Source organism: Scyliorhinus canicula, chromosome 18 (assembly GCF_902713615.1).
Source record: "Scyliorhinus canicula chromosome 18, sScyCan1.1, whole genome shotgun sequence".
NCBI classification, from domain to species: Eukaryota; Metazoa; Chordata; class Chondrichthyes; order Carcharhiniformes; family Scyliorhinidae; genus Scyliorhinus; species Scyliorhinus canicula.
This window is the reverse complement of record NC_052163.1, coordinates 12,294,241-12,322,003: the sequence shown is the minus strand read 5'-3', so window position 1 is coordinate 12,322,003 and position 27,763 is coordinate 12,294,241. Positions and strand designations below refer to the sequence as shown.

Here is a 27,763-nt window from a genome sequence, read left to right as displayed (position 1 = left end):
TTTTAACTAAGACGGCATTTCTGTTTAGAGAATTTTATGACTTGCAAAGCCCTGTTTAAATCCATCTTCCCTTTTCCTTGGATACCATCCAATTTACAACTCTGCGTGCATATGTTTAGTCCGGGTTTAATTCTTCCATGCCATGAGATGAGCTGAATAACATCAGCACCGTTTCATGTTGGGAAAGGTTTTTTTTGTTAACAATGTCTAATTATTCTTTGTTCTGATATGGAAATCAGAATCAAATCTTTAATTTATTCAACCAGTATGTACTGATTTGAGCTCTGAAGTTGCTGCAAGGTCACTGTTTCCAAAAGCAGGTCCCTTCAGTTGTGTAACAGGAAGAGCAGCAATAATTTCTGTTTAAAATGAAAATACTGTTGCAAACAGTGCATTTGCTGATCAACAACCAAATAGTGTTGCAGAGCCAGCAAAGTAACTGTTAGTGTTCCCAACTTGGATATGGTAGGATAACAACACGTAGGATAGCTCTGAATTCAATTTTGAATGTTATTTAAGGACTATATTATCAATTGAAACTTTAATGCCGTGGAATTGCCAATCAAAATATGGAGAGCATCAAAATGTAATGTAATGTGAAATAAATTGTGTATAATAGGAAACATTTGGTGAACTTTGACTTGCCTTTGAAGTCTATCCGCCTTTTGGGTGTATTGGTCGGGCATTATTAGAGACGTTCAGTAATGGTCATTAAAAAATCTAAAGATGTTTCTCTCTTCCAGTTGTTTTTTTTTAATACAAGATAAGTCATTAAGTAATACCAATTTGTCAAGGACTTAGTGAGGTGCAGCACTTCTGTACAAAAACTAGATTATAAATTGACTATTGAAATACAAGCAACCAGAAGCAGATGCGTTGCATTCAATTTGCCAAAATTGTCTAGAATAAATTATGTGTTAAGGTTGAAAGGTGCATTGTGAATAGAAGTTATTTGAGTTTAAGAAAAATGTGCATTTATATAGCATCTTTCACACCTCTAGTTTCTACATGTCTAATAGCTGGGGAAGTGCATTTGAAATGTAGGGGCAATGTGTTAGCTAATTTGCACACAGCGAGGTCCCACAAACAGTAGTGAGAAAAGTGACCAGATAATCTCTGTTTTGTGGAATTAGTTGAGGAATAAATGTTAGGATGCTGGCAGAACATCTCTGTTCTTTTTTTCAAAAAGCCACATATACCCTAGAGGAATAATGGGCCCTCAGTTGAATGTCTCCACCAAAAGACACCTATGACATTGCTGCACTTAGTCAGTAATGCACTTAGTCTCAATCTAGAATATGTGCTAAAACCCTGGACGCAGCTAAGGGAGAGCAGTTAATCTGTTCTTTGGTGATGTTTGAGGGGTAAATAGTGGTGAGGACATCAGCAGAACGTCTCTGCTCTTTCTTTTTTTTAAAATAAATTTAGAGTGCCCAATTCATTTTTTCCAATTAAGGGGCAATTTAGCATGGCCAATCCACCTAGCCTGCACATCTTTGGGTTGTGGGGGCGAAACCCACGCAAACACGGGGAGATTGTGCAAACTCCACACGGACAGTGACCCAGAGCCGGGATCGAACCTGGGACCTCGTCGCCGTGAGGCAGCAGGGCTAACCCACTGCGCCACCGTGCTGCCCTCGTCTCTGCTCTTTCAATAAATCTTTCATAAAGAGCTCCAGTCATCTGAATAAGCATATTGAGACTTAATTCTATGCCTTATCCAAAAGATGATGTATATTTAGTACTGTTCTAGAACTGCAATCTAAATATGTTCAGGGTCCGGTGTGGGGCTTGAACCCTCAACCTACAGACTCAAATTCGAATGTTGCCACTAAGTCATATTTATGCATTCTGACCTTGCATCCCACTTATTTAAATTAGGCTACACTTTGAGCGAACTTTGCCAATTAACTGATCCAGTTCTACAACTATTTTAAATGAGACTAAATAAATGCACTCTGTACCTCTCCAATCTGGAATGCGTGGGACCAAGTCACTTCTGGATTTCTGAATTTTGATGATGGACTGCCTAACCACAAGTGCGCGGCCTGGACAACGCCATAGATATAAATATTCACCTGAAGCATTAAACAGTCATAAACAGAAATAGAAGGGGCTGGTTTAGCTCACTTGGCTAAATCGCTGGCTTTTAAAGCAGACCACGCAGGCCAGCAGCACGGTTTGATTCCCGTGCCAGCCTCCCCGGACAGGCGCCGGAATGTGGCGACTAGGGGCTTTTCACAGTAACTTCATTGAAGCCTACTCGTGACAATAAGCGATTTTCATTTTCAGTAGGCAGCACGGTGGCGCAGTGGTTAGCACTGCTGCCTCACGGTGCTGAGGTCTAAGGTTCAATCCCGGCTCTGGGTCACTGTCCGTGTGGAGTTTGCACATTCTCCCCGTGTTTGCGTGGGTTTCGTCCCCACAATGCAAAGATGTGCAAGGTAGGTGGATTGGCCACGCTAAATTGCCCCTTAATTGGAAAAAATGAACTGGTACTCTAAATCTATTAAAAAAATAAACAGAAAGCGGCAATAAAAAAATATTTTACTATCCAAATACTTGTCTCTTCCTTGTTTCCACCTCCACAATACCCGACTAAAATCCTGCTGTGACATCAAGGGAACAGAGGTGATTCTGCTGAATAAATTTGTGGGTAATGGTTTCCAAACAACCAACGAGGTTACAGTGTATAGTAAACTGGAATTCAGTACTTAAAGATTGAACATTGTTGCTTGTTAATATAAAATTCTCAGCCTTTTGGTTGAGTAATTTAATTTGTCTGATTAAAAGTAATTTTATTCTACCCATTGCACTTTCTGAAATCTATATTCTACCCTATAAAGGAGAAATACCGAGAGCGTGTAAACCGAGTCACTTTGTGCTTGTAAGTGAAATGAAAAACAGATCAAATTACCTGGCATGGTTGAGACGTATATTAAAAACAAGTGTTCCTGTGACTAGGCCCTTTTTTAAAACTTAAAAGATTGCATGTGATGGTTTATATGTGGAGTAATAATCTTAAATAACAGCTCCGGTGTTTGTTACAGTAAAAGCTTGCTACTGTGTAGATCATAAGACCACTGAAGTAGAAGTAGTGGCACAGAACATAAAGCAAAGCGATCTTGCTCATAAAAAACGCTGGTTAGACCTTGGCCAGTAGTTTTGTGGACAATTTTAGGCATCACATTTCAGGAAAGATGTAAAGGCCTTGGAAGGGTTAGAGAGAAAGTTTACAGGAAATTATCAGGAATGGGGAATATGAGGGGGGAGTAGAAAAGTTAAGACTGCTCTCCTTGGAGCAGAAAATGACCAAATAGAGGTTTTAAGATGATGAGTAGTTTTAATAGAGGAGTTAGAGGAGAACCCTGTTCCTTTCGGCCAGTCGTTCAGTAATCAGAGACAATAGATTTAAAATCGTTGGCAAAAGTTGGAGATGGGAGATTAGAAATGTTTTCACTTGAGTTTTCAGGATCTGGATTGATGTATCTGAAAAGATGGTGGAAGCGAATGCCTTAATTGGGTTTACAAGGGAGTTGCTATTCGAGAATGAAGAATTTACAGGGTTGCAGACAAAACGAGGAATGTGGAACTAAGCATGGCTGCTCTTCCATGAGGTGGCACAAATGTTACGAACTGAAGGGCCTTCATTTGTGATGCATGTTTGTACAGACATAGCTGTTATCAAGGGCTCACAAAATGTATTTCTTTGTCCAACAGTTGAGACGCTGATTGAATTTGTGAAGATGCATCTGATAGACCCGGAAATTTCATTCTATTTATGTAAGTAAAAAGGCCGCTGCTGAATAGACACAGTCTTTGCACAAAATGTAGCATTGGCCACATCACTCATTTGTTTCCGAGGAAGGACAAATTTCAAAGATTTCTGTTCCCTGATCGGGCTTTGATGGAATGTGGCAAATGACTATTCCCAAGACTGGTCAGCTCATCTCTGGAGGATATCCTTTCATTTAAAATTAAAATCTTGACTACTGTGCACTTTGTAAAGTCTGAGCTGTCACTCATTTCTGAACTAGGCAACCGGTGGCATGGATATTTGTTGCATCACGTTTCCAAAAGCCAGGAGGAGTTTTCTAAAATGCTACAATTTGTAAAATAAAATGAGTCTTAAAATTATTTTGCAGTAAAACATTAAACTGGACATAATCCCCTTGAATGTGTCCTTAAAGTGCGCCATTTCACAAGAATATGTCACTTGGGTATCTTACTAGTCTGTTATATTGTGTTAATCGTCAAGTGAATTTGTCAAAACATCAGTCATTGAAGAATATAATGTAGCTACTCGTGATATCTTTTTATTCTAATTTGCTCTGCTGCCATGCATCTACAGGTTAATTTACATAAAGGGCAGGATTTTCCAATTGGCTGCAGGTGGGACCTTCCAGTCCTGCGGATGCCTACAGTGTTTTGTGCACTGTGCCTTGCGTGAAGGGCTGAAAAATCCCGCCCAGAGTCTATTTTAAGAAAGTTGAACTTTCTTACATTTTTAAGCACTTGTCTAAATGTTTTGTGTTTTTCTCTGACTTGACAAGATACCTTGTACCAAAGTTGACCATAATAATCATTCCTACTTGATTGGTCAGAATGGTTCACCATTGAGAATTCAGTAGAGTTTTTTTTTAACTTTTCCAATTAAGGGGCAATTTAGCGTGGCCAATCCACCTACTCTGCACACGTTTGGGTTGTGGGAATGAGACCCACCCAGACACCGGGAGAATTTGCAAACTCCACACGGATAATACCCCAGGGCCGGGATCAAATCCGGTTCCTCGGTGCCATGAGGCAGCAGTGCGAACCGCTGTGCCACCATGCCAAAAATTTGGTGGGTTTCTAGTAAACTTCCTTTTAGTTACACTAACTGTTAAATTGTTTTGAAAACAGGGTCATGGGAAGATCTTTATTGTGGTCCTAAAATGTGTAGTTTTTTTGTCATTAATTTCTGTAGTGAATTGTAGTTAAGTATCCATCTGTTTTTCCACCAGCCATAAAGCGAAAGAATATCAAATGTGGTGCAACTAGCCACAATAAAAATCATACATTCACCACAAAAACCAAAGAGATCATCTGAATCTTTTTTGAATAAGAAATTACATTTGTGCAACATATGTGAAAAGTTGAGGTGGTCTGGGTTACAAAATCTGGCAAAGTGTCCGGTTCAGACTGAAAACCAGCGTGTATCTCTCCAGATGCATAGCCGAGTATTCACTCCATGTTTTCTGGATGTGTGCGTAGAACATTTGGGGCGCATTTCTCACTGTCACTCTGTGACAGCTCTTAGAGCTGGCAAGGTGCGCCCCCCCATGGGGATCGCTGGGTGTGAATCTGATGACATCACCGGCAGAGGGCAGGAAAGATGTCAAACTGAGATCTCACCAGCGTAAATCCTGTTTTTAGCCGCTGGTGAGATTTAGCAGCCATTATGGGATTTGTGCCCATGGCTAACGGCGCCCCTAGATTGCACCTGTAGTTTTGCATTGACTCTTCTGTGCGGAGTCTGCACGTTCTCCTTGTCTCATCGTAGGTTTCCTCCGGATACCAGTTTTCTCTCAGAAATCCCGAAAGACATGCTGTCAGGTAAATTGGACATTCTGAATTCTCCCTCAGTGTACCAGTGAACAGGCGCCGGAATGTGGCGACTAAGGGATTTTCACAGTAACTTCATTGCGGTGTTAATGTAAGCGGTGTTAATATAAGCCAACATGTGACAATAATAACCCTGCAGTAGAAAATAAATGGCTGCTAAATACCAGGCTGAGCAATCAATTCTGCCATGGAATTGAATTAAACTTGTCAAATGAACGAAATTATGACAAAGTATCTCTGCAGTGTTGTTTGCGTGGGTTTCGCCCCCACGACCCAAAGATGTGCAGGGTAGGTGGATTGGCCACGCTACATTACCCCATAATTGGAATTGGGTACTCTAAATTTATTTTTTAAAAAGTATCTCTGCAGTGAGAACATCCCAAGCAGCCACTCTTGGCCCCCTCCTCTACATGCCGCCCCTTGGTGAACTCATTTGCTGAGAGTTGCGTGTTCGCCATATACCCCTTCACCAATAACTTAACCCCTCCATTGCCTCTTTGCTGTCACACAGCTTGTCTGATATTCTGTCTTGTATCTCTCTCCCACTTTTCACCCCACTCTTAGCAGCCATGCCTTCAACAACACTTTGGGGTCTGGGGTTTCCTTCTCAAATGCTTCCTCCTTTTAAGACAGTTCTTTGGAGAGGTTAGGATCTCCTCCAATGGCCTGACACATTTTATTCCTTGCATCTCTGTGAAATGGCGTTGCATGATTTTGTAGGCACTATATAATTGCAAGATGGTAGTTTGTTTGAGAGGATATAACAATCATAGGGCTTATTTCAGGTCTAATGCCACCATATCCAGTCTTAAAAATGCAAAAGGGTGAACAAAATAGCTTAAAATGCCTTTTCCTTTTTGTAAAGATTATTTTATTTCCAAAGGCTCCTTCCCAAGGTTTCAGGAATACTTTACGCGCGCCCCCAGCCCCCCCCCCCCCCCCCCCCCCCCGCCCCAAAAGGCTTGAGATGACAAGTTGCAAATGCCATTTGCACTGCACAAGTGAAAAGCAATGACCATCTCCAACAAGAGAGAATCTAATCATTGCCCCTTGACATTCAATGCAATGACCGTCGCTGAATCCCCCACTATCAAAAATCGTGGGGATCACCATTGACCGGAAACTGAACTGGACTAGCCACACAAATACTGTGCCTGCAAACACAGATCGGAGACTAGCATCAGTGACGAGTAACTCACCTCCTATCTCCCCAAAGCCTGTCCACCATCTCCAAGCTACAAGTCACAGCGTGATGGAATACTCTGCACTTGCCTGGATATGTGCAGCTCCAACAACACTCACTATCCAGGACCAAAGCAGCCCACTTGATTGACACCCCATCCACCACATTAAAAATTCATTCTGTCCCATCACCAATGCACAGTGGTAGCAGTGTGTATCATCTAGATGCACAACAGGAACACATCAAGGCTCCTTTGACAGCACTTTCCAAACCCATGAACACTGCCGTCTGCAAGGACAAGGGCAGCACATACCTGGGAATACCACCACCTGGAACTTCCCCTCCAAGTCATTCACCACCCTGACTTGGAAATATATCACAATTCCTTCACTATTGCTGGCCAAAGTCCTGGAACTCTCACCATAACAGCATTTTAGGTGGGTGGGTGAACCACTGCAGTGGTTCAAGAAGGCAGCTGACCACCATGTTCTCAAGGGCAATTAGGGAAGGACAGTAAATGCTGGCCTAGCCAGTGATGCCCACAGCCCAAGAATGAAAAAGTTACCAGGTAAGAGTTTTCATTGCAATTGCTTGGCAAGTGCAAACTTCCATGGACAATGTCCTGCACAGTGAACCATCCGAAAATGCAATTTAAATCGCAAACTTTGTTTGGTTCTGACTGTATTAGTTCAATACGTACCCTGAAAATGTTAGAAGGATTAAAATTAGTTGAGACTTCTCAGTGACTATACTGAGGCAATCCGACTCCGATTGCCGCTCCGTGGAAGTTCAGGGTTGTGGTGTTTGTTTGGACCAAGCATGTAATTTTGTGAAATATCACAATCTTCTGCCATGTTGTAGAGAGTTGTGTGGGCTACAGTCGGTCTGAAGGATGTACCAGTAAGTAGTTCCTCTTTAATGTAACAATTTTTAATTAGTTCCAAATCACATCTAGACGAACTTGAAAATTTAAAGTTATATTAAACGTGTCATGATTAAGATTGATTAAAGTTGATACAATACAATGGGGTTCTCTTTTTTTGGTCCAGTAACATACCTATTGTCCTATTCCTCAGGTCAGGCAATTAGTACATTTACTTTAGACTCATAAAGGTTTCTATTTTTACAGTTAAAACACCACCTAAAGTGCTCCTCGATGACCCAACTGCAACACTGTTTGAGGTAAGATTGCAGCGACTTGCTTTCAGTTACTCTTCAGAATTCAACCCATGTTGACTACTGCTATCACTTGATGTGCAACCGATTGAAAGTAAATTTAATAGATTACTTCAAGAAATTTCTGTATATTTATAATATGTTCACATTTTGGACATATCATTTTATCTTCATTGAACATTATCCGGAAATAATTTAGATCTCATGATACTTTGGACAAACAAAGTATTAGTTGGCTGTTAAGTCTGATTCGCAGTGGAACCCAGCTTTCTATCTTTGGCCGTTGGGGATGGTCATGGCGGAAGAATAAAGTACATGTGGGATGATCAGCTGTGGATTATGAAAGCAAAGTGTTGCAAATACTGGAAATATGAAATAAAAACAGGAGTTGCTGGGATACTCAGCTTGTCTAACAGCATCTATGGAGAGCAAAAAGAAAGTTAACATTTCAGGTGGATGACCTTTCAGCAGAACTGGAAAAGGTTGGGGATCACTTTTAAGCAAGCATTGTAAATTGCAAATACGTGTGTTCTGATAGAGCTAGTGTCAGTGGAATGATTCCACTGCAGGTAGGATATTCAGAAATGTACAGAACATTTTCTTAATTCTTCATGCTGTAACAAAAAAAAGTTTATATTCAATATTTAATTCCAGCTAAAAGCTAAACATTGTGGATGATGTGTTTGGAAACTTTTTAAAAATTAATTTTCTGGAAACCAGCTGGAGTACTTACTAATGATGAGCAATCTTATTGTGTTGACATTACTTCAAAGAAACTAAAGTTTGCCTTTAATGGTTGTATTGTATAAAGGATTATGCATAATTAATAACAGAAATCTAATTACAGATTTGTAATGAAAGTGGTTGTACTTGTGTTTTCAATTTGAAAGATGATTCAGAATGTCTTAACTAGCTCAAGATACATAAGGGTGGGTATAATATTTGCGGATGCCAACTGTTTTTTTAATATAACTGTTCTCTACTTCAACTCTGAGGCTATTTGCCTGATAGGGTTACTGTGTTCCAGGTTTGCTCCATTTTGCAATCAGGCCTTGGGCAACAATGGTTTTTCGTACAGCACACATCTGATCTTTTTGCATATTGCTCCATCCGCGTTGGCTTTGAAATATCTGACTCAAAAAGAGACGTAGCTTTTTAAATTATCAGCAGGTAGTTGTGATGAGTTTAAAGGCATTTCTGGATGACCAACAGCTAAACAGCAGTGTGAGACAAGTATCCTGACAAGCAAAAAATCGGATGGCCTGTGTTTGTTGATTATTGATGAGTTATCTGTCTCGTGCATTGATATTATTTTGTCGGCTTTAATACCTCCCCTTCCAACACTTGTACAACATCAAATAATTTTGATAAATATGTTTGTTAACTTCGTAAGTAGTTGAGTTTGAAATAGCAGCTCATGATGATGTTGCTATTCCATTAAAATATGTTTGTTTGCATTCTCCATTAACTCCCTTAATATCTTGGTATGTACCACAGGTTAGTGCTCAATCTACACAGCGCAGAGATCCCAGATTGGATTTCCAGTCTGGGCTGAGTTACTAAGATGGTTTCAATTAATTGCAACATTCCAGGTTTGGCAGAAGCCACGTCAGCAGGGGATTGTACTATTTTTCATTATCTAGCACCTTCAGTTGAGTGAGGATTGCAGCCTCCTCAGCATGTCCCACCCATAGTTAAATAGTGCAAACATTCTAGGCTTGCATATGAACAATCTCAGGCACTGAGATCTAAATAAATGTACTGTTGTTTCAGCAACTGCCTTCAGAAGAAAACAGCAAAAAACAATATGGTAAAAATAAATAATGTTCCTTAGTTGGATTAATTTGAGTCGTCACTGAGCTAGTTTTGCTAAACTTCACAGAGCAGCTTGCAGACTGGAACTCCGATGGTCAGCTTAAGAGGCCACCCATCCTCTTGGAAAAAAATGTTTCCATGCCTTTCTTCCTAATAATGACGATGCGCAAAGTGCCAGAATGGAATAGAATAGGTGGGGTCACAGCGATTTGTGACTTGTATGTTATTTTTCTCAACGGATTTGCATTGTGTGACATAGCTGACTGGCACTCTCTGGAGCTCTTGCAGGCACCTATACCTCAGCCCCAATTCCTCAGGAGGAATTGGGTTAATTGGAAAAACTAAAAAAATGAATGATGCTGTTACACTTCTTCATTTGTGCGGGCGTAGAGAAATGGAGGATTTACTTTTAGAAGAAATCATTTTGTTTGACCATTTCTATAAATTAGGTAGTGTTGAAAATGTTGGTTAAGTGCCCTGATAAAGGGCGGCATGTGCCGCAGTGGTTAGCACTGGGACTGCGGCGCTGAGGACCAGGGTTCGAATCCCAGCCCTGGGGCACTGTCCATGTGGAGTTTGCACATTCTCCCCATGTCTGCGTGGGTTTCACCCCCACAACCCAAAGATGTGCAGGTTAGGTGAATTGGTCATGCCAAATTGCCCCTGGATTGGAAAAAAATATTAATAATTGGGTACCCTAAATTTATTTTAAAAAAGAAGAAAAAAAAGTGCCCTAATAAAGGAGCTGAGGGTGTAAATTGAGAGAGGTAGATACACCGTGAGACTGTGGTTTCTTCGTGCACCTGTCACTGAAAGTATGCGTGCAGGTACAGCAGGCAGTAAAGAAGGCAAATGGTATGTTGGCCTTCATAGCGCGAGGATTTGAATATAGGAGATGGGATGTTTTACTTCATTTTAAAGGGCTTTGGTGAGGCCACACCTGGAGTACTGTGTGCAGTTCTGGTGTCCTTATCTGAGAAAGGATGCTCTTGCTATGGAGGGAGTGCAGCAAAGGTAGCAAAGGTTTACCAGGCTGATTTCTGGGATGAGGATTATATTAATTGGAGTTTAGTAGAGTGAAACGTATAAAATTCCAACAGGATTAGACAGGGTAGATTCAGAAAGAGTGTTCTTAATGGTGGGGGAGTCCAGTATTGAAGGTTTCAGAATAGGGGTAAACTTTTAGGATTGAGGAGACGAGCAATTTCCTCATCCAGAGTGCTCGATCTGTGGAATTCACTGTTACAAAAAATAGTTGAGGCGAAAACATTGTATAATTCCAAGAAGGCATTAGGTATAGTTCTTGGGGCTAAAAGGATATTGGAGGGGGGGGGGGGGGGGGGGGGGGGGGGAGGAGAAGGGGGGGAGAGGGAGGAGAAGGGGGGGAGAGGGAGGAGAAGGGGAGAGGGAGGAGAAGGGGGGGGATCAGCATACTGAACTTGATGATCAGCCATGAATCATAATGAATGGCGGGGAGCCGGTTCGAAGGGCCAAATGGCCTCCTCCTGCTTCTATTTTCCATGTATGTAATTGTGTGGTGTTGCCAGAAAGTCTCGATTTAGCACTGTTGAAATCCATCCATCTATGAGTGAAGTGCACTTGTTCTAAGTACCATCGTATTATTGGTCGTTTTTACATTCAATAAAGTGTTTAAAGACTTGTAATTCAGTTTGGGGAATAATTGATATGTCTTTGACAACAAACCACTTCCGTTTCTCTAATATCAGTAAATGTAGGATCCTATACGTTGAATTTTATTTGTAGCTATCTGGACCAAATATGGCAACTTTGGTTAAGTAAGAGTTGGCGTAAAACCACTTCAACTTTTGACAGCCAATTGAAGACAAAACAAAGACATTTTAAGAAGGATTCAAGAACTAACTAACTAGCTTTGCAATGATGTATAATTATGGATTTATAGAATTATATATAATCTTCATGCACTCGTGCCATTGGAAGGATACTTGAATGACTTTGAAGTGTCAGGCAGGCCACACTTCTCAACAACATTATTCCTTGTAACAAAACCATTGTGTATCTAAACCTTCGAGAAACCTCAGAGAAATTAATGTATTTCCGAGCATAACTTATGACATTCAGCATTTTTAGTTTAAACTAAAGTGTCAAAATATCTGCTGACCATCTAAGTTATTTATAGGTTTCATATGATGTTTTAAAGATGTCTAAACCACATATGGTCATGAAAGTTGGGCCTTTGTGTTCTGCATCTAAATTTGCCATTTTTGTCTTCTGGCATTTTCCCTCTTTTATATTACACGTTGCTGACAAATCAACATTGCAATGTTCTCCTTTATAGATGAGATTTATAATTATTGCTAAACTAACAAGTTAGTCTAGTCACTGGGGAAATTGTCCTGATACTTACAGTAATATATATTTTTTAAGTTTCGAGGACCCAGTTAATTTTTTCCAATTAAGGGGCAATTTTAGTGTGGCCAATCCACCTACCCTGCACATCTTTTGGATTGTGGGAGTGAAACCCACGCAAACACGGGGAGAATGTTCAAACTCCACACGGACAGTGTCCCAAGGCCGGGATCGAACCTGGGACCTCGGCGACGTGAGGCAGCACTGCTAAACACTGCCCTGTACCTACAGAAATATTGATGATCTGTAATCTTCCGTAGGCCAGTTTAGAAGGGAATTTTTGACTCAGCATAACCATCCTACCTGCTGAATATTTTCTTAATCTGTTTAATTCCATTTTCTAAATGAGCCTGTTCAATTGTCTTTTTCAAATTGCGATATCAATGTACCACTTCACAGCTGTGTTTAAGGGCACCGAGGCTGAGAAAATACTGTTGGCTCAGTGGGGGGCAAAAGCAATGGAGTTTTTAACAGATGCACCCCCTAAATCAGTTAGAAATATCAAACTGCAGGTACGAAAACTCAACGTTTGCTGGCGAAAGAAATGCTTTTTTAAAACTCTGTGAGTCATTCTCTGTGAGTCCATTGATAAAAGCAAAAATGATATGCACCGTTCAAGGGTTACATTTTTGAATAGGTTGGAAACTTTAAAGAATGGTATGGGAATTTATTTTGAAGACTTTCCACAGACGGGCCAGATAATAATGGTGTCGTGTTTACAACAAAGTGTCAGGTCTTCATATTCCAAAGGTGTGTATTAATTACCACGGACTTTCAGATCCACCCTGTATCATCTGTCATGTATTAGAATTTCAGATTTTTACCTCCACCCATTTACTGTTTGAGTCTACCCACATCAATGGAATTGTGATGTCACGTATACTTTATAACGTGGGTAGAGTTTCAGATAGTTTGCTTCCTTTCACACGTTGGAATCACAACAGGATCCATTGTACTCTTATTTTTATTTAGTGTTGATGCCTGTGAAGCAAAAACACCAGCAGAGATATGTGCTGAAGTTGCGTGCAGCAATCATGAATGTTTCTCCACAGTGGTTGTTGTTGTTTTGCTTTATAAAAAAAATGAATGGCAAGTAGAAGGAATTGCATTGCGGCGTTTCTTAAAAGAAAAAAAACGTATATTTTTGTAACACTTTTCATGACTTCATGACATCCCAAAGTGCTTTGATAAATGCACAGTAGACCCAAGACTGTGGTTACACCAGTAAAAATGGATAACAAGCTGTCTACAGAATAGAAAACAGAGTGAGGATTGAATATAGTTAGTCAGAAAGGCAAGGTTGGGAAGTGGCATTCTGTAAGAATTGGTGCTGGAACCAATGTCCTTGCTTAACTGGCTGACTGCAGGCCGCAATTTTAAGTTCCAAGGCTAGATCTAGGTCAGATGTCAGGAGGTGATCCTTTTCTCTGAGAATAGTGGACCTCTGGAACAGGCTGTCATCGCTTTTCGATTTGCCGAATTCCTTCAATCGAGAACTGGGCCTGTTTCTGATTGGTGTGAAAGTCACTTACAGCACTACTTCAGGGAATTCTGGGCCAGGATGGCCACTTGGTCTAATTTCAACTGCCTAGATGGGTCGGAGAGGAATTTCCCAGATTTCTTTCCCCTCCAACTTGGCATGGTTTGGATCAGAATGTTTCGCCTCTCCCAAGTGATTGCGTGATTTTGGTTGGGGTGGAATGTGCCTCTGTGATCAGGCTGGAGAATCTTTACTTCATTGTTTGTTCATACATTCATATTTTAAAAATAAATAAATTTAGAGTATCCAATTCATTTTTTCCAATTAAGGGGCAATTTAGCATGGCCAATCCACCTGCCCTGCACATATTTTGGGTTATGGGGGCGAAACCCACGCAAACACGGGAGAATGTTTCATACATTGCAAGCCGTGCTTTGAAAGCAAGTTAATAAACCAATCCTTGCCATTTGCTTCATTTAATTTGTTTGTTTGTACTGAAGGGGGAAAGTAAATTCCACAGTGGGATCTTTTTACCTGGCATCCGTGCTGGCTGTCTGGGCAGCCTCCTTTGAAACGTTATTTAATGAGGACCTAACATCAGCTTTCTGCTTCCTGCCTCTGATTTTAGTGAAAATATGAAATGAAAATCGCTTATTGTCACAAGTAGACTTCAAATGAAGTTACTGTGAAAAGCCCCTAGTCGCCACATTCCGGCGCCTGTTCAGGGAGGCTGGTACGGGAATTGAACCGTGCTGCTGACCTGCCTGGATAGTGTAATTTATAAATACAGCAGATTGTTCTCTCTGTCCAGCTGCAATCATCAGCTCTCTTTTTTATAAAAAAAAGGCTTTAACACCACAAGCTAGTTTTATCTTGTACGCATATTTTGGTGCCTGAACTTTCTTTGAGATGGTCACTTGACACACGGAAACACTTAAAACAGAATGAGTAATCAAAACAGACATGAGCAATCATGATAAATACTGAGCTTGTACTCACAAATTGCAACAGTCCCAGGGGAAAAAATAAATTCCGCTATTTTTTAAGACATTTTAACATGTAAATACCAACATTTAGATTTTGATGTGCCAGAGACTGCAGAAAGACAAATCATGTTAACCATTTACCACAGTAGAAATAGATTCACTGACTCATTGCATTATGAGCCCAGTGAGTTTGTGACTGGGCATTCTTCTATTTGCTCATGCTGCGCTGTATAACCCAACCAGAAACATTTTAAAGCATTTCATGCACTCAAATTATTTGAAGAAACATTTTAAATAATTAACTATTTGTATGGAGTTACTGTAGAAGATTTGCCCCACACATTAAAAAGTTGATGTTTAATTATATATTTATTACAAAATTACAAGGCAATTCTTGATTATCACTCTCCCATTATTTTTTAATCTCAACATCCTCGTGCTTTAGAGATGATGGGCCCATGAAACTACTGGTGTCTTTCATGGTACCGTCTGACATTAAAAGAAATAGACCTAAGTCTGTCATGTGGACTTGGTGTATATTCAGAATGGACACCCTGGGGCGACTTTTGAGACTGTAATCTTATCTCTGGGTTTACCTGATTTATAAAACACTTGAGATTTAACTTGTCTATTTGTAGTGTCATCTGACCTCCTTGATAAGTTTGCTGCCTTAGAATTTCTCCCCATCTCCCCTGCAGCTATCCATTATTCTGTACTGAATCAGATCTAGAACATTTGAATCCTTATAAAGTTAGATGAATTGACTTGTCAGCGAGCCAGCCATAATGGGCATGCTTACAGCGCTCTGTACACATGATTTATCCAGCCCTTCAAATCTTTAAAAAAAATAAATTTAGAATATCCAATTCATTTTTCTTTCAAATTAAGAGGCAATTTAGCATAGCTCATCCACCTACCCTGCATATCTTTTTGGATTGTGGGGGTGAGACCCACGCAGACACGGGGAGAATGTGCAAACTCCACACGGACAGTGACCCGGGGCCAGGAACGAACCCGGGTGCAGTGAGGCAGCAGTGCTAACCACAGCGCCACCGTGCTGCACCGTGCTGCCCGATTCAAATCTTGACATTAGCATTGTAATAACATTGAAAAATCAGATCATTGCTAGATTTGCTGATGAGAAAAATGGGTTCCTACTTCACAGATTTAACAGCTAGGTTTACAAACAATGTTACTTCTTATTGATAAAAATGGGATGGTCAGGTAGCCTATATTCTTGCCGCTATTCTTTTCCTTCATTCCAACATGTTATGATATGCCTTTACAATGCAATAAATGTCCAGGATATGGAAAGGCCATTTATTACCCTAACTCAGCCAGGCATCTAGTTGTACTTTGAATTCCCCAAATATTCTTGCCTCCACGTCACTTGGTATATTATTAAAAATATTAACGGACTTGATAATTATTTTTAATTTTAATTGTCACTATTTGTGTCCCTTTGGCTCTATTAACTTAATTTACTTTCAATTAATCTTACAGCATTTATAATAATCTTTCCTGTAACCCAAGACACTCTTTATTAGTTACATGAACACAGCAATTAGGTTACAGTGGAAGGAGGACCGAGAGACGGGAGTCAGCAGCACCGAGAGGAGTGGGTGAGAAGGGGGGCTGAGACGTGGAGTCAGCAGCACAGAGAGGAGTGGGTGAGAGGAGTGGTTGAGAGACGGGGAGTCAGCAGCACTGAGAGGTGGGCCGGGAGTCGGCAGCACTGAGAGGTGGGCCGGGAGACGGGGAGGCGGCAGCACAGAGAGGAGTGGGTGAGAGGAGTGGTTGAGAGACGGGGAGTCAGCAGCACTGAGAGGTGGGCTGGGAGTCGGCAGCACTGAGAGGTGGGCCGGGAGACGGGGAGGCGGCAGCACAGAGAGGAGTGGGTGAGAGGAGTGGTTGAGAGACGGGGAGTCAGCAGCACTGAGAGGTGGGCCGGGAGTCGGCAGCACTGAGAGGTGGGCTGGGAGTCGGCAGCACTGAGAGGTGGGCCGGGAGACGGGGAGGCGGCAGCACAGAGAGGAGTGGGTGAGAGGAGTGGTTGAGAGACGGGGAGTCAGCAGCACTGAGAGGTGGTCCGGGAGACGGGGAGGCGGCAGCATCGAGAGGAGCGGGTGAGAGGTGGGACGGGAGGCGGGGTGTCGGCAGCATCGAGAGGAGTGGGTGAGAGGTGGGCCGGGAGGCGGGGTGTCGGCAGCATCGAGAGGAGCGGGTGAGAGGTGGGACGGGAGGCGGGGTGTCGGCAGCATCGAGAGGAGTGGGTGAGAGGTGGGCCGGGAAGCGGGGTGTCGGCAGCATCGAGAGGAGCGGGTGAGAGGTGGGCCGGGAAGCGGGGTGTCGGCAGCATCGAGAGGAGCGGGTGAGAGGTGGGACGGGAGGCGGGGTGTCGGCAGCATCGAGAGGAGTGGGTGAGAGGTGGGCCGGGAGGCGAGGTGTCACTCCAGTCCAGTCTGTGGCTCCAGAGCAGGCCAACCGCATTCCAAGAAAAACCTAGTGTGATGTCACAGGAAAAAAGTTGATTGGTTTGAGGTTCTTGCAGCCTGCACAGACGAAATTGGGGAATCAGACCGGAGGGGAGAGGATATAAATTGGGGGCCGAGGCTCAAGGCCTCCACTTATCTGGGAGACAGAGAGGCACACTACTCAAGTTGCTTGGATCAGCGCCTGCTTAGTTTGAAGGTAGAATTTTAATAAAGTAGCATCACAGCAAAGCCGTAAATTAACTGGTTGATTAGTATCTACTGTAAAGGTCTGTGTGCAGATCGCTAGATTAATTCACTACTTTTAGGAAAGGTGTGTAAATAGTTGGATAATAGAAAAATACAAAAGTTTTGCATAACCCTTGGGTACCTACTTTATACGCACAGGAGAAAGGGCTGATTGATGACTAAAGGTGAGTAATTTTACTTTTACTTTCCACTCAAATTCATGGTAAATAGGCCAAATGTAAGCTTATGGTATGGCAGGGAAGCTCGGCTGCATAAAATGTGCATTATGCACCCTGTGGCACATGGAGAGTCGTGGACGCTTTATGTGACCTAAACGAACAAGTGCAGGACATGTTACCAGCTACAGAGACTTGAGCTCCTGGTTTCGGAACTCAAGTGATGGCTAGAGTTACTGTGGTGCATTTGTGAAGCTGAGAACTATGTGGATAGTATCTTGAGGGAGGTGGTCACTACTCGGGGGCATGCAGACAGAGAGATAATAGGTGACCAACAGACAATCTTAACAGTACAAGGCAGGTAGTACAGGAGTCCCGAGTCTATCTCACTCACTAACCGGTTTTCCATTTTGGATACTGGTGAGAGTGATTCATGTTAGGAGTTGTTTATAGGTCACCAAACAGTAGTGGTAATGGAGGGCATGGTACAAATCAGGAAATTAGAAATGCTCTCCCCGTGTCTGCGTGCGTGGGTTTCCTCCGGGTGCTCCGGTTACCTCCCACAAGTCCCAAAAGGCGTGCTTGTTAGGTGAATTGGACGTTCTGAATTCTCCCTCTGTGTACTTGAACAGGCGCTGGAGTGTGACGACTAGGGGATTTTCACAGTAACTTCATTGCAGTGTTAAATTTAGCCTACTTGTGAAACGAATAAAGATTATTATTATTATTATTATAAGGGTAAGACGATAATCATGGGGAACTTTAATCTACATATAGGCTGGGTAAATCTAATGAGTATTAATGCTGTGGAGGATTGATTCCTGAAATATGTACACAATGATATAGAGCCAACTAGCAAACAGGCTATTTTAGATCTAGTGTTACGCAACAAGAAAGGACTAAATACGATTGTTGTAAAAGAACATTCAGGGAAGAGTGACCATAATATGATCGAATTTTCCATGAAGTTTTAAAAGAATGTACTTTATCCGAAACTGGGGTCTTAAATCTAAACCAAGGAAACTATGAAGGTATGAGGTGCAAGTTGGCTGTGGTGGATTGGGAAAATACATCAAACAGTATGACAGTGACCAGGCAATAGCTATTATTTAAAGAATGAATACATGGTTTCCAACAAATCTACATTCCTTTGAGACGCAAAAACTCCCAACAGGAAGATTGAGTCAATCATAGCTAACAAAGTAAGTTAAAGGTTGTATTGGATCAAAGGAAGAGGCTTATGAAGTTGCCAAAAGAAAAAAACCTGGGGATTGAGAGCGTTGTAGAATTCAGCAAAGGCAGACCAAGAAACTAATCGTGAAAGGGAGAAGAGTATGTGAATGTACGCTAGCAAAAAACATAAAAACGGACTGTAAAAAGCTCCATTGGAATGTAAAAAAACTAAAGATTAGCAAACACCAATTTGGGTCCATTTCAGACAGAGACAGGAGAATTAATAATAGGGAAGTGGCAGAGCAGCTAAATAATTACTTTGTGTCTGTCTTCATGGAGGAAAATACAAAATAAAACTCTCGGAAATAATGGAGAACATAGAACAGTACACAGCCCATTATCCTAATTAAGATCAACCTAACCTACACCCCTTCAATTTACTGCTGTCCATGTGCCTGTAAGAGTTGCTTAAATTACCCTAATGACTCTTACTCCACCACCTCTGTTGGCAGTGTATTCCACACAGGATGAGCAAGTGAGCCATTTCCAATGTGGGAGAACTAAGGGACTAATGCAAATGAGGAACTGAAATAAAATCGTGTCAGTTAAAAGGTAGTACTGGAGAAATTAATGGGACTGAAAAGTTGGTAAATCCCCAGGACCCGATGATCTAGGTCACAGAATGTTGAAGGAGGTGGCTGTAGAGGCACTGGATGCATTGGTGGTCATCTTTCAAAATTCCATGGATTCTGGAACAGTGCCTGCAGATTGGAAGGTTGCAAATATAACCCTAAATAAAAAAGGGGAGGGAGAGAAAACTGGGACCAACTGACCCATTAGTCTGACGCCACTGGTAAGGGAAAATATTAGACACTATTATATAGGATGTGATATCTGGACACTTGGAAAATAATGCCCAGGAAACGACAAGTGCAAACCCAGCCCCGCCGACCATGTAAAGTCCTCCTTGCTAACATCTGGGGGCTTGTGCATCTGTCCATGACAGTATCGGTAGAAGTGACCACCACGCAGACCTTGTGGAGACAGTCCCGTCTTCACATTGAGGGTACCCTCCAACGTGTTGTGTGGCACTGTCACCGTGCTAAATGGGATTGACTTCGAACAGATTTGGCAACTCAAGTGTGGGCATCCATGAGGCGTTGTGGGCCAGCAGCGGTAGCAGAAATTGACTTAACCACAATCTGCAACCTCATGGCCCGTCATAGCCCCCACTCTACCATTACCACCAAGTCAGGGGATCAACTTTGGTTCAATGAAGAGTGCAGGAGAGCATGCCAGGACAACATCTTTCATTCGAAGAAATTAGATGCCAACCTGGTGAAGCTACAATACCGGACTACTTGTGTGCCAAACAGCATGAGCAGCAAGTAACAGACAGAGCTAAGCGATTCCACAACGAACACATCAGATCTAAGCTCTGCAGTCCTGCCACATCCAGCTGTGAATGGTGGTGGACAATCAAACAACTCACTGGAGGAGGAGGAGACTCCACAAATATCCCCATGATGGAGGAGCTCAGCACATACGTGCAAAAGACAAGGGTGAGGCATTCGCAATAATCTTCAGCCAGAAGTGCAAAGTGGATGATCCATCTCGGTCTCCTCCGGAGGTCCCCAGCATCCCATGATTATGAAGGGCATGGACAGGGTGGATAGGGAACAACTGTTCCCTTTAGTTGAAGGGTCAGTTACAAGGGGGCACAAGTTCAAGGTGAGGGGCGGGAAGTTCGGGGGGGTTTGAGGAAAACCATTTTTACCCAAAGGGTGGTGACGGTCTGGAACACGCTGCCTGAGATGGTGGGAGAGGCGGTTTGCCTTACATCCTTTAAAAAGTACCTGGATGAGCACTTTGCACATCTTAATATTCGAGGCTATGGGCCAAGTGCTGGCAGTTGGGATTAGGATTGGCAGATCAGGTGCCTTTTATGCGGCGATGCAGACTCGATGGGCCGAAGGACCTTTTCTGCACTGTATTTTTTTTGTGATGACAGATGTCAGTCTTCACTCAATATGATTCACTCACATATCAATAAATGGCTGAAGACACTGGATACTGCAAAGGCTATGGGCCCTGACAATATTCCAGCAATAGTACTGAAGACTTATGCTCCAGAATTTGTTCAGATAGACATTCAGCCATGATCGAATTGAATGGTGGAGCCGGCTCAAGGGACTGAATGATCTACTTCCGCGGCTATGTTCCTATCAGGTCACACCGCAGTCCTTTTCCCAGAAAAAGAGACCCAGCCTGTTTACCCTTTCCTCATAGGTATAACCACAGAATTCTGAATATCATCCTTGTTAGTTGCTTTTGCATTCTCTCCAGTGTCTCGGTATCCTTTTCAGAATATGGCAACCAGAACTGGACACGGTACTTCAAATCTGGTCCAATCAAAGTTCGATACAAATTTAGCATAACTTCTTGACTTTCTATTCCTCTAAAAGTAAACCCTTGTGCTTGCTTTGGAGTTTTAGAATATGGCCTTATTAACCTAAATGACTACTTTTAGTGATTTGTGCGTTTGCACTCCCAGATTACTTTGCTCCTCTACCCGATTTAAATTATTTTCCAAGCAGTATGTGACCTTCTCACGTTTCTAACCAAGATGTAATATCCCACACTTGCGTATGTTGAGATTCAGCATAATTGTGCTGTGGTTAGCACTGCTGCCTCATGCCACAGAGGACCTGGGTTCGATCCTGGCCCCAGGTCACTGTCCCTGTGGAGTTTGCACAATGTCCCCATGTTTGTGTAGGTCTCACCTCCAAAACCCAAGATGTGCAGGGTAGGTGGATTGGCCACGCTAATTGTAAAAAATATGTTGAAATTCCGTTTTTAGTTATTTGCCTACTCTGCAATTCTCAGTGGCGTTTTGTAGTTTCTTACATCCTCCACTTTGTTGACTATTCCTTCCCAATATTATATCATTGAGGAATTACATTTTTGATTCTAAGGTCTAAATTGTTGACATAAATTGGGAACAATAGTGTTCCAAGATGCTCTTGGGACCCTATCCCACCTCCTGCCACTCTAAATAACTGTCCTTAACGGGTTAAAGGGATATGGGGAACAGGCAGCAAGATGGATTTGAGATCAGGAAGCGATCAGCCATGATCTGATTGAAAGGCGGAGCAGGCTTGAAGGGCTGAATTGCCACTTCTGCTCCGAATTGCTATGTTTTACTTTCTACGTTTTGTTTTCTGTCTTGCAGCCAGGCAGTTCATTGTGCATTTTGCTGGCCTCTGACTCTGCATTCTCTGGCCCTATTCATTAAATATGTGGCACTTTACCAGAGGCCTTTTCGAAGTCTACTGAATTAGCCTTCTACGTTGTTCCTTAAGTCATCAAAGAATTCAAAGAGCTTGCATTCTGAAGACCTCTTGTCTCTCATTTAAAATAACTTAATCATCATTTTATCATCCAAAACCTTGCAATTAAATTTCTTGTGTTTTGAATAGTTCCTAGCTTGATGTTTTACTCATGTGTGGTATAAAGATACAAAATGGATATGAAGTATTTTCATTTAAGGGCCCAAAATAATTTCAAGTCGCCAACTTTACAGAAACGATAATAGTAATCTTTTTTAGTGTCACAAGTAGGCTTACATTAACGTGGATTTGCTGCAACAATAATGAAATGAAATGAAAATCGCTTATTGTCACAAGTAGGCTTCAAATGAAGTTACTGTGAAAAGCCCCTAGTCGCCATATTCCAGCGCTTGTTCGGGGAGGCTGGTACGGGAATTGAACCGTGCGACTGGCCTGCCTTGGTCTGCTTTCAAAGCCAGCGATTTAGCCCTGTGCTAAACCAATGGTGAGGCTCTTGATGCTCAGCATTGTTACAGGATATAACTAACAGCTGGAATACGCACGTGCGTCTGTTAAATGCAGAAATTGGGAAGTTACTGTCAACCATGCTCTGCTTCACGCTGTAATGTTGCAGTGTTCGCTGTTCGAATCTGAAGAAATCAATTTAATGGCATGAACCTAGGCTAATTATCCACTCTTCAGGGCCTAAAGAATAATCAAGTCTTTAATGGTGCAGTACATTATTATTTCTGAACACCCTCTGGTTGTGAAAAGATAATTTTGTAACTGGCACTTCATTCCACTAGAAAAAAAATGTTGCAGGTTAAAACATTTTTATCTCCCTTAATCCCATGCAAATGCTCCAATCTTTATTTTGCTTCCTGTACAATCATTTAAATGTAATTGATATTGCTAATTGATGTATAAAATTATGTGGAGCATAGATAGGGTAGACAGGACAAAGTGTTTCCCCTTAGTAGAGGGATCAATGATCAAGGGGCATAGATTTAAGGAGGTTTGGAAGGGGTGTGAGGAAACACTTTTATCCAGCAGGTGATGGAAGTCTGGAACTCACTGTCTGAAAGGCTGGTGGAGGCAGAGACCCTCATAACATTTAAGAAGTATTTAGATGTGCACTTGTGATGCCAGGGCATACAAGGCTATGGGCCAAGTACTGGAAAATGGAATTAGAATAAAGTTAGGTTGTTGTTTTTGCCTAACTCCAAGCGATGTGATGGAGACCTCTGTGACTCTATATTTCCCATTCCTCACTTCCTTCATTGCAGTCTGCGTGTCTCTGAGAATTCTTCAGTCGGGTTAGATGAAGAGCACCCTGCTGCTTTCTTTACCTGTTCACAAACCCCACGGCTTCCTGGTAGAGAGAGAGTGCTTTATTGAATTTTACTAGAAATCGCTGCAATGTCTTTGGGCAACTGTACATGTCGGAAACGGTGTAAGCCATTCCTTTGCCAACCACTGCATGATTTGGGCGTTTATATTTTGTCAAAAAGACCAAACGTGAAGTGATATCTGAAACATTTTATTCTCATTCCGACATTGTAAAGGAAACTGCAAAAGAGCTTATTGCCGTCTGAAAATGAAGTTATGTCATAGTAGGAGTCAACAAAGTAGATTGTACAGGCATTTCACATTCACAGTGACGCATTGCATGTTTAAACTGGGTGGTTTGTGTACATTTTTGATTCTGATTGATAATTTCACGTCGACCAGCTAATTATTTGTATTTCTTGCCAAAGATCCATCATCTGACTGTGGGCAATAGTTTCGAACAGAGGAACACTGCAATATGATAGGAACAATAAGTTTGGGACCAATAAGTAAAAGTTCCAAATTAAGTGATTTTTGTGGTGCTATTGGATTTAATTTGCTTTAAGGTTGATCCAAAAGTGTAATGGTATTTTCATCATGCTCCCATTTTCTAGAACAATAGGATTTTTCTTTAAAGGGAGTTGATACCAATTTTACTTTGAGGATCTATGAGGTTTCATCTGTGTTTGATTTTCTGAAATAGAAAGCCAAGCAGAATTGGCAAACTGAGTGATACGCAGTGCTTTGATCACTCCTGCCAATAATAGACTTGTTTATCTGATGGTAGCTTGATGTTTTCTGGCCCAGTTGGGCAATCTGCTGCCTTGATGTAAAAAAGAAATTAATGGCTTCAGGTTAGGAAGAAGAAAGCTAGAGCTTTTAATGGGACAGGAATAGGAAGCTGACAGATGTGAATGATGGACATCAGAGTAGCTCTCTGTTAGCTTTGACATCCAGCTGCCCCTCAGGCTTTTTGGTATTGACACTCACTTCCAAATGTCACACTCTTATCACACGCAGCTAAAACGTGGACCAGGTTGATTTAACAACCCTTCGATTAAGTCAACACTGATTGTAGTAGTATGTAAGTCTGTAGGTCATCACTAAAATAATCAGCAACTCTAATTTGTATTTACTAAATATATTGCAAGTCCAAAGTTCATGCACGCATGAGTGTGTGTGTACATATGTGTTATGGCCTTATACACAGATTTGAAAGCATTAAAATTGTTTTGTTTTTAACTTGAGGGTTAGGGTTAACTTTTTGTCATTTCCCCCCTCCCACCCCCCACACATACGTTCAGCAAATAAAATGCTTCAAATCAGTTTGCACATTTGGCTACAGAGCAAAAATCTCCCTTGATGTACAGCAGTACCAAAAGTATGTTTGCTCTGGGCAAACAAGATGATAGTAATTTCAAATTCTGATTTAATCCACCAGATTACTTGGGAAGGAACAAAAATAAATTTACAAACACATGTGGCTGCGCTGTTTGTGAAAGGCATGGGCTGCTACATAAGCACGAGAATTTGTATCCATTCATGAATTACAGGGCAGCACTTTGGATATGATTAGCATTTTTATGTACCAGTTTTTGTTTCTTTAAAGGCAGAGAGGATCCTGTGACCAGTTGTCCTGTTTTCATGAACCCAGTATTCTACATCTGTACAGCCAACAAGATTTATTGCTTCCACTTGATTATGGTCAGAATAGCAGTTAGCATCAAAAGAGATGAGACAATGCTTTTTTGGATTACCTAGAATGTGTTTTAACAGTGGTTTTAACTTCCAAGTAAAAAAAACACATGAACAGTATTTTCAGCAGAAGCGCTGCACCGTACTAAATATGTATGTGGCAGTTTGGTAATACTTCAGTTAACACACATCCTGACAATCCATTCATTCGTCTTGTTTGTGTCAATTCTTATTTCTCTTTCCCTATTTATTTTCCTTTCTGACTCCATGTGCCTCCAGCTTCTGCACCTTTTTAGCTTGAAGGCAAGTGAACAGACTGCTCGTACCTTTCATTTGCTGTTTAGCTATTCTTTCTCATCCTAAAATTATGCCTCAACGCATAGTTTCCCACTATTAGACCAAGGGAAAATTAAATGAATCATTTTGCAGCCCTCGCTGGTATGTTTGCGTATCAGCCATGTCCACGCCACAAGCATATTTTGTAGCTTCTTGAAGCTTGTTGACCATGTTACAGTAGGGAATATTAGATATGTACTGTAACTCACGCTGATCAGTGCTTCTGATGGGTGATTGTGTATTTTGATTGTCATTTGGATGCAAGTACAGAAAATTATCTGTTTTACAATTGACTCCGGTTTGATCCAAATGTGCTCCAATTTTTAAGAATGGCATAAAGGAAACTTCTGAATCAGAAAGCATAAACAGATTGAATATGTAACACATAACTTATGTTGGTCTATTCAAACATTTAAAAAGTTCATCTCCTCGACTTTCACCTGAGGCCCCCCCACCCCCGGACCGGGATGAATCATCGGCAGACAGAGCTGGGCTCAGGATGGAGCACGGCAGACACAGCCGGGCTCAGGATGGAGCAACGGCAGGCAGAGCCGGACTCAGGATGGAGCATCGGCAGGCAGAGCCGGGCTCAGGATGGAGCATCGGCAGGCAGAGCCGGGCTCAGGATGAATCATTGGCAGACAGAGCCGGCCTCAGGATGAATCATTGGCAGACAGAGCCGGGCTCAGGATGGAGCATCGGCAGGCAGAGCCGGGCTCAGGATGAATCATTGGCAGACAGAGCCGGCCTCAGGATGAAGCATCGGCAGACAGAGCCGGATTCAGGATGAATCATTGGCAGACAGAGCCGGCCTCAGGATGAAGCATCGGCAGACAGAGCCGGATTCAGGATGAATCATTGGCAGACAGAGCCGAGCTCAGGATGAAGCATTGGCAGACAGAGCCGGCCTCAGGATGAAGCATCGGCAGACAGAGCCGGATTCAGGATGAAGCATCGCAGACAGAGCCGGATTCAGGATGAAGCATCGCAGACAGAGCCGGATTCAGGATGAAGCATCGGCAGACAGAGCCGGGCTCAGGATGTAGCATCGGCAGACAGAGCAGGGCTCAGGATGGAGCATCGGCAGACAGAGCCGGACTCAGGATGAATCATTGGCAGACAGAGCCGAGCTCAGGATGAAGCATTGGCAGACAGAGCCGGATTCAGGATGAAGCATTGGCAGACAGAGCCGAGCTCAGGATGAAGCATTGGCAGACAGAGCCGGATTCAGGATGAAGCATTGGCAGACAGAGCCGGACTCAGGATGAAGCATCGGCAGACAGAGCCGGCCTCAGGATGAATCATCGGCAGACAGAGCCGGACTCAGGATGAAGCATCGGCAGACAGAGCCGGCCTCAGGATGAATCATCGGCAGACAGAGCCGGGCTCAGGATGTAGCATTGCAGACAGAGCCGGCCTCAGGATGAATCATCGGCAGACAGAGCCGGGCTCAGGATGGAGCATCGGCAGACAGAGCTGGACTCAGGATGGAGCATCGGCAGACAGCCGGACTCGGGATGAATCATTGGCAGACAGAGCCGGGCTCAGGATGTAGCATCGGCAGACAGAGCCGGACTCAGGATGAATCATCGGCAGACAGAGCCGGACTCAGGATGAAGCATCGGCAGGCAGAGCCGGACTCAGGATGGAGCATCGCAGACAGAGCCGGGCTCAGGATGTAGCATCGGCAGACAGAGCCGGGCTCAGGATGGAGCATCGGCAGACAGAGCCGGACTCAGGATGGAGCATCGCAGACAGAGCCGGGCTCAGGGTGAAGCATCGCAGACAGAGCCGGGCTCAGGATGGAGCATCGCAGACAGAGCCGGACTCAGGATGTAGCATCGGCAGACAGAGCCGGACTCAGGATGTAGCATCAGCAGACAGAGCCGGACTCAGGATGTAGCATCGGCAGACAGAGCAGGGCTCAGGATGGAGCATCGGCAGACAGAGCCGGACTCGGGATGAATCATCGGCAGACAGAGCCGGGCTCAGGATGGAGCATCGGCAGACAGAGCCGGCCTCAGGATGAATCATCGGCAGACAGAGCCGGACTCAGGATGGAGCATCGGCAGACAGTGAGCCGGACTCAGGATGAATCATCGGCAGACAGAGCCGGGCTCAGGATGGAGCATCGGCAGACAGTGAGCCGGACTCAGGATGGAGCATCGGCAGACAGAGCCGGGCTCAGGATGGAGCATCGGCAGACAGTGAGCCGGACTCAGGATGGAGCATCGCAGACAGAGCCGGGCTCAGGATGGAGCATCGGCAGACAGCCGGACTCGGGATGAAGCATCGGCAGACAGAGCCGGACGCGGGATGGAGCATCGCAGACAGAGCCGGGCTCGGGATGAATCATCGGCAGACAGTGAGCCG

General features: G+C 42.9%; 1 protein-coding gene across 1 annotated transcript in view; it reads left to right on the top strand.

The window, feature by feature from the left end:
• The window catches only part of aspscr1 (ASPSCR1 tether for SLC2A4, UBX domain containing), a 235,646-nt gene that overhangs the window by 149,951 nt on the left and 57,932 nt on the right, over positions 1-27,763 (top strand). The window contains exons 12-13 of the mRNA XM_038778314.1: positions 3,721-3,783; positions 7,917-7,969. Of these exons, the coding sequence (XP_038634242.1) occupies positions 3,721-3,783; positions 7,917-7,969 (116 nt within the window). The remainder of the gene's footprint in view (positions 1-3,720; positions 3,784-7,916; positions 7,970-27,763) is intronic.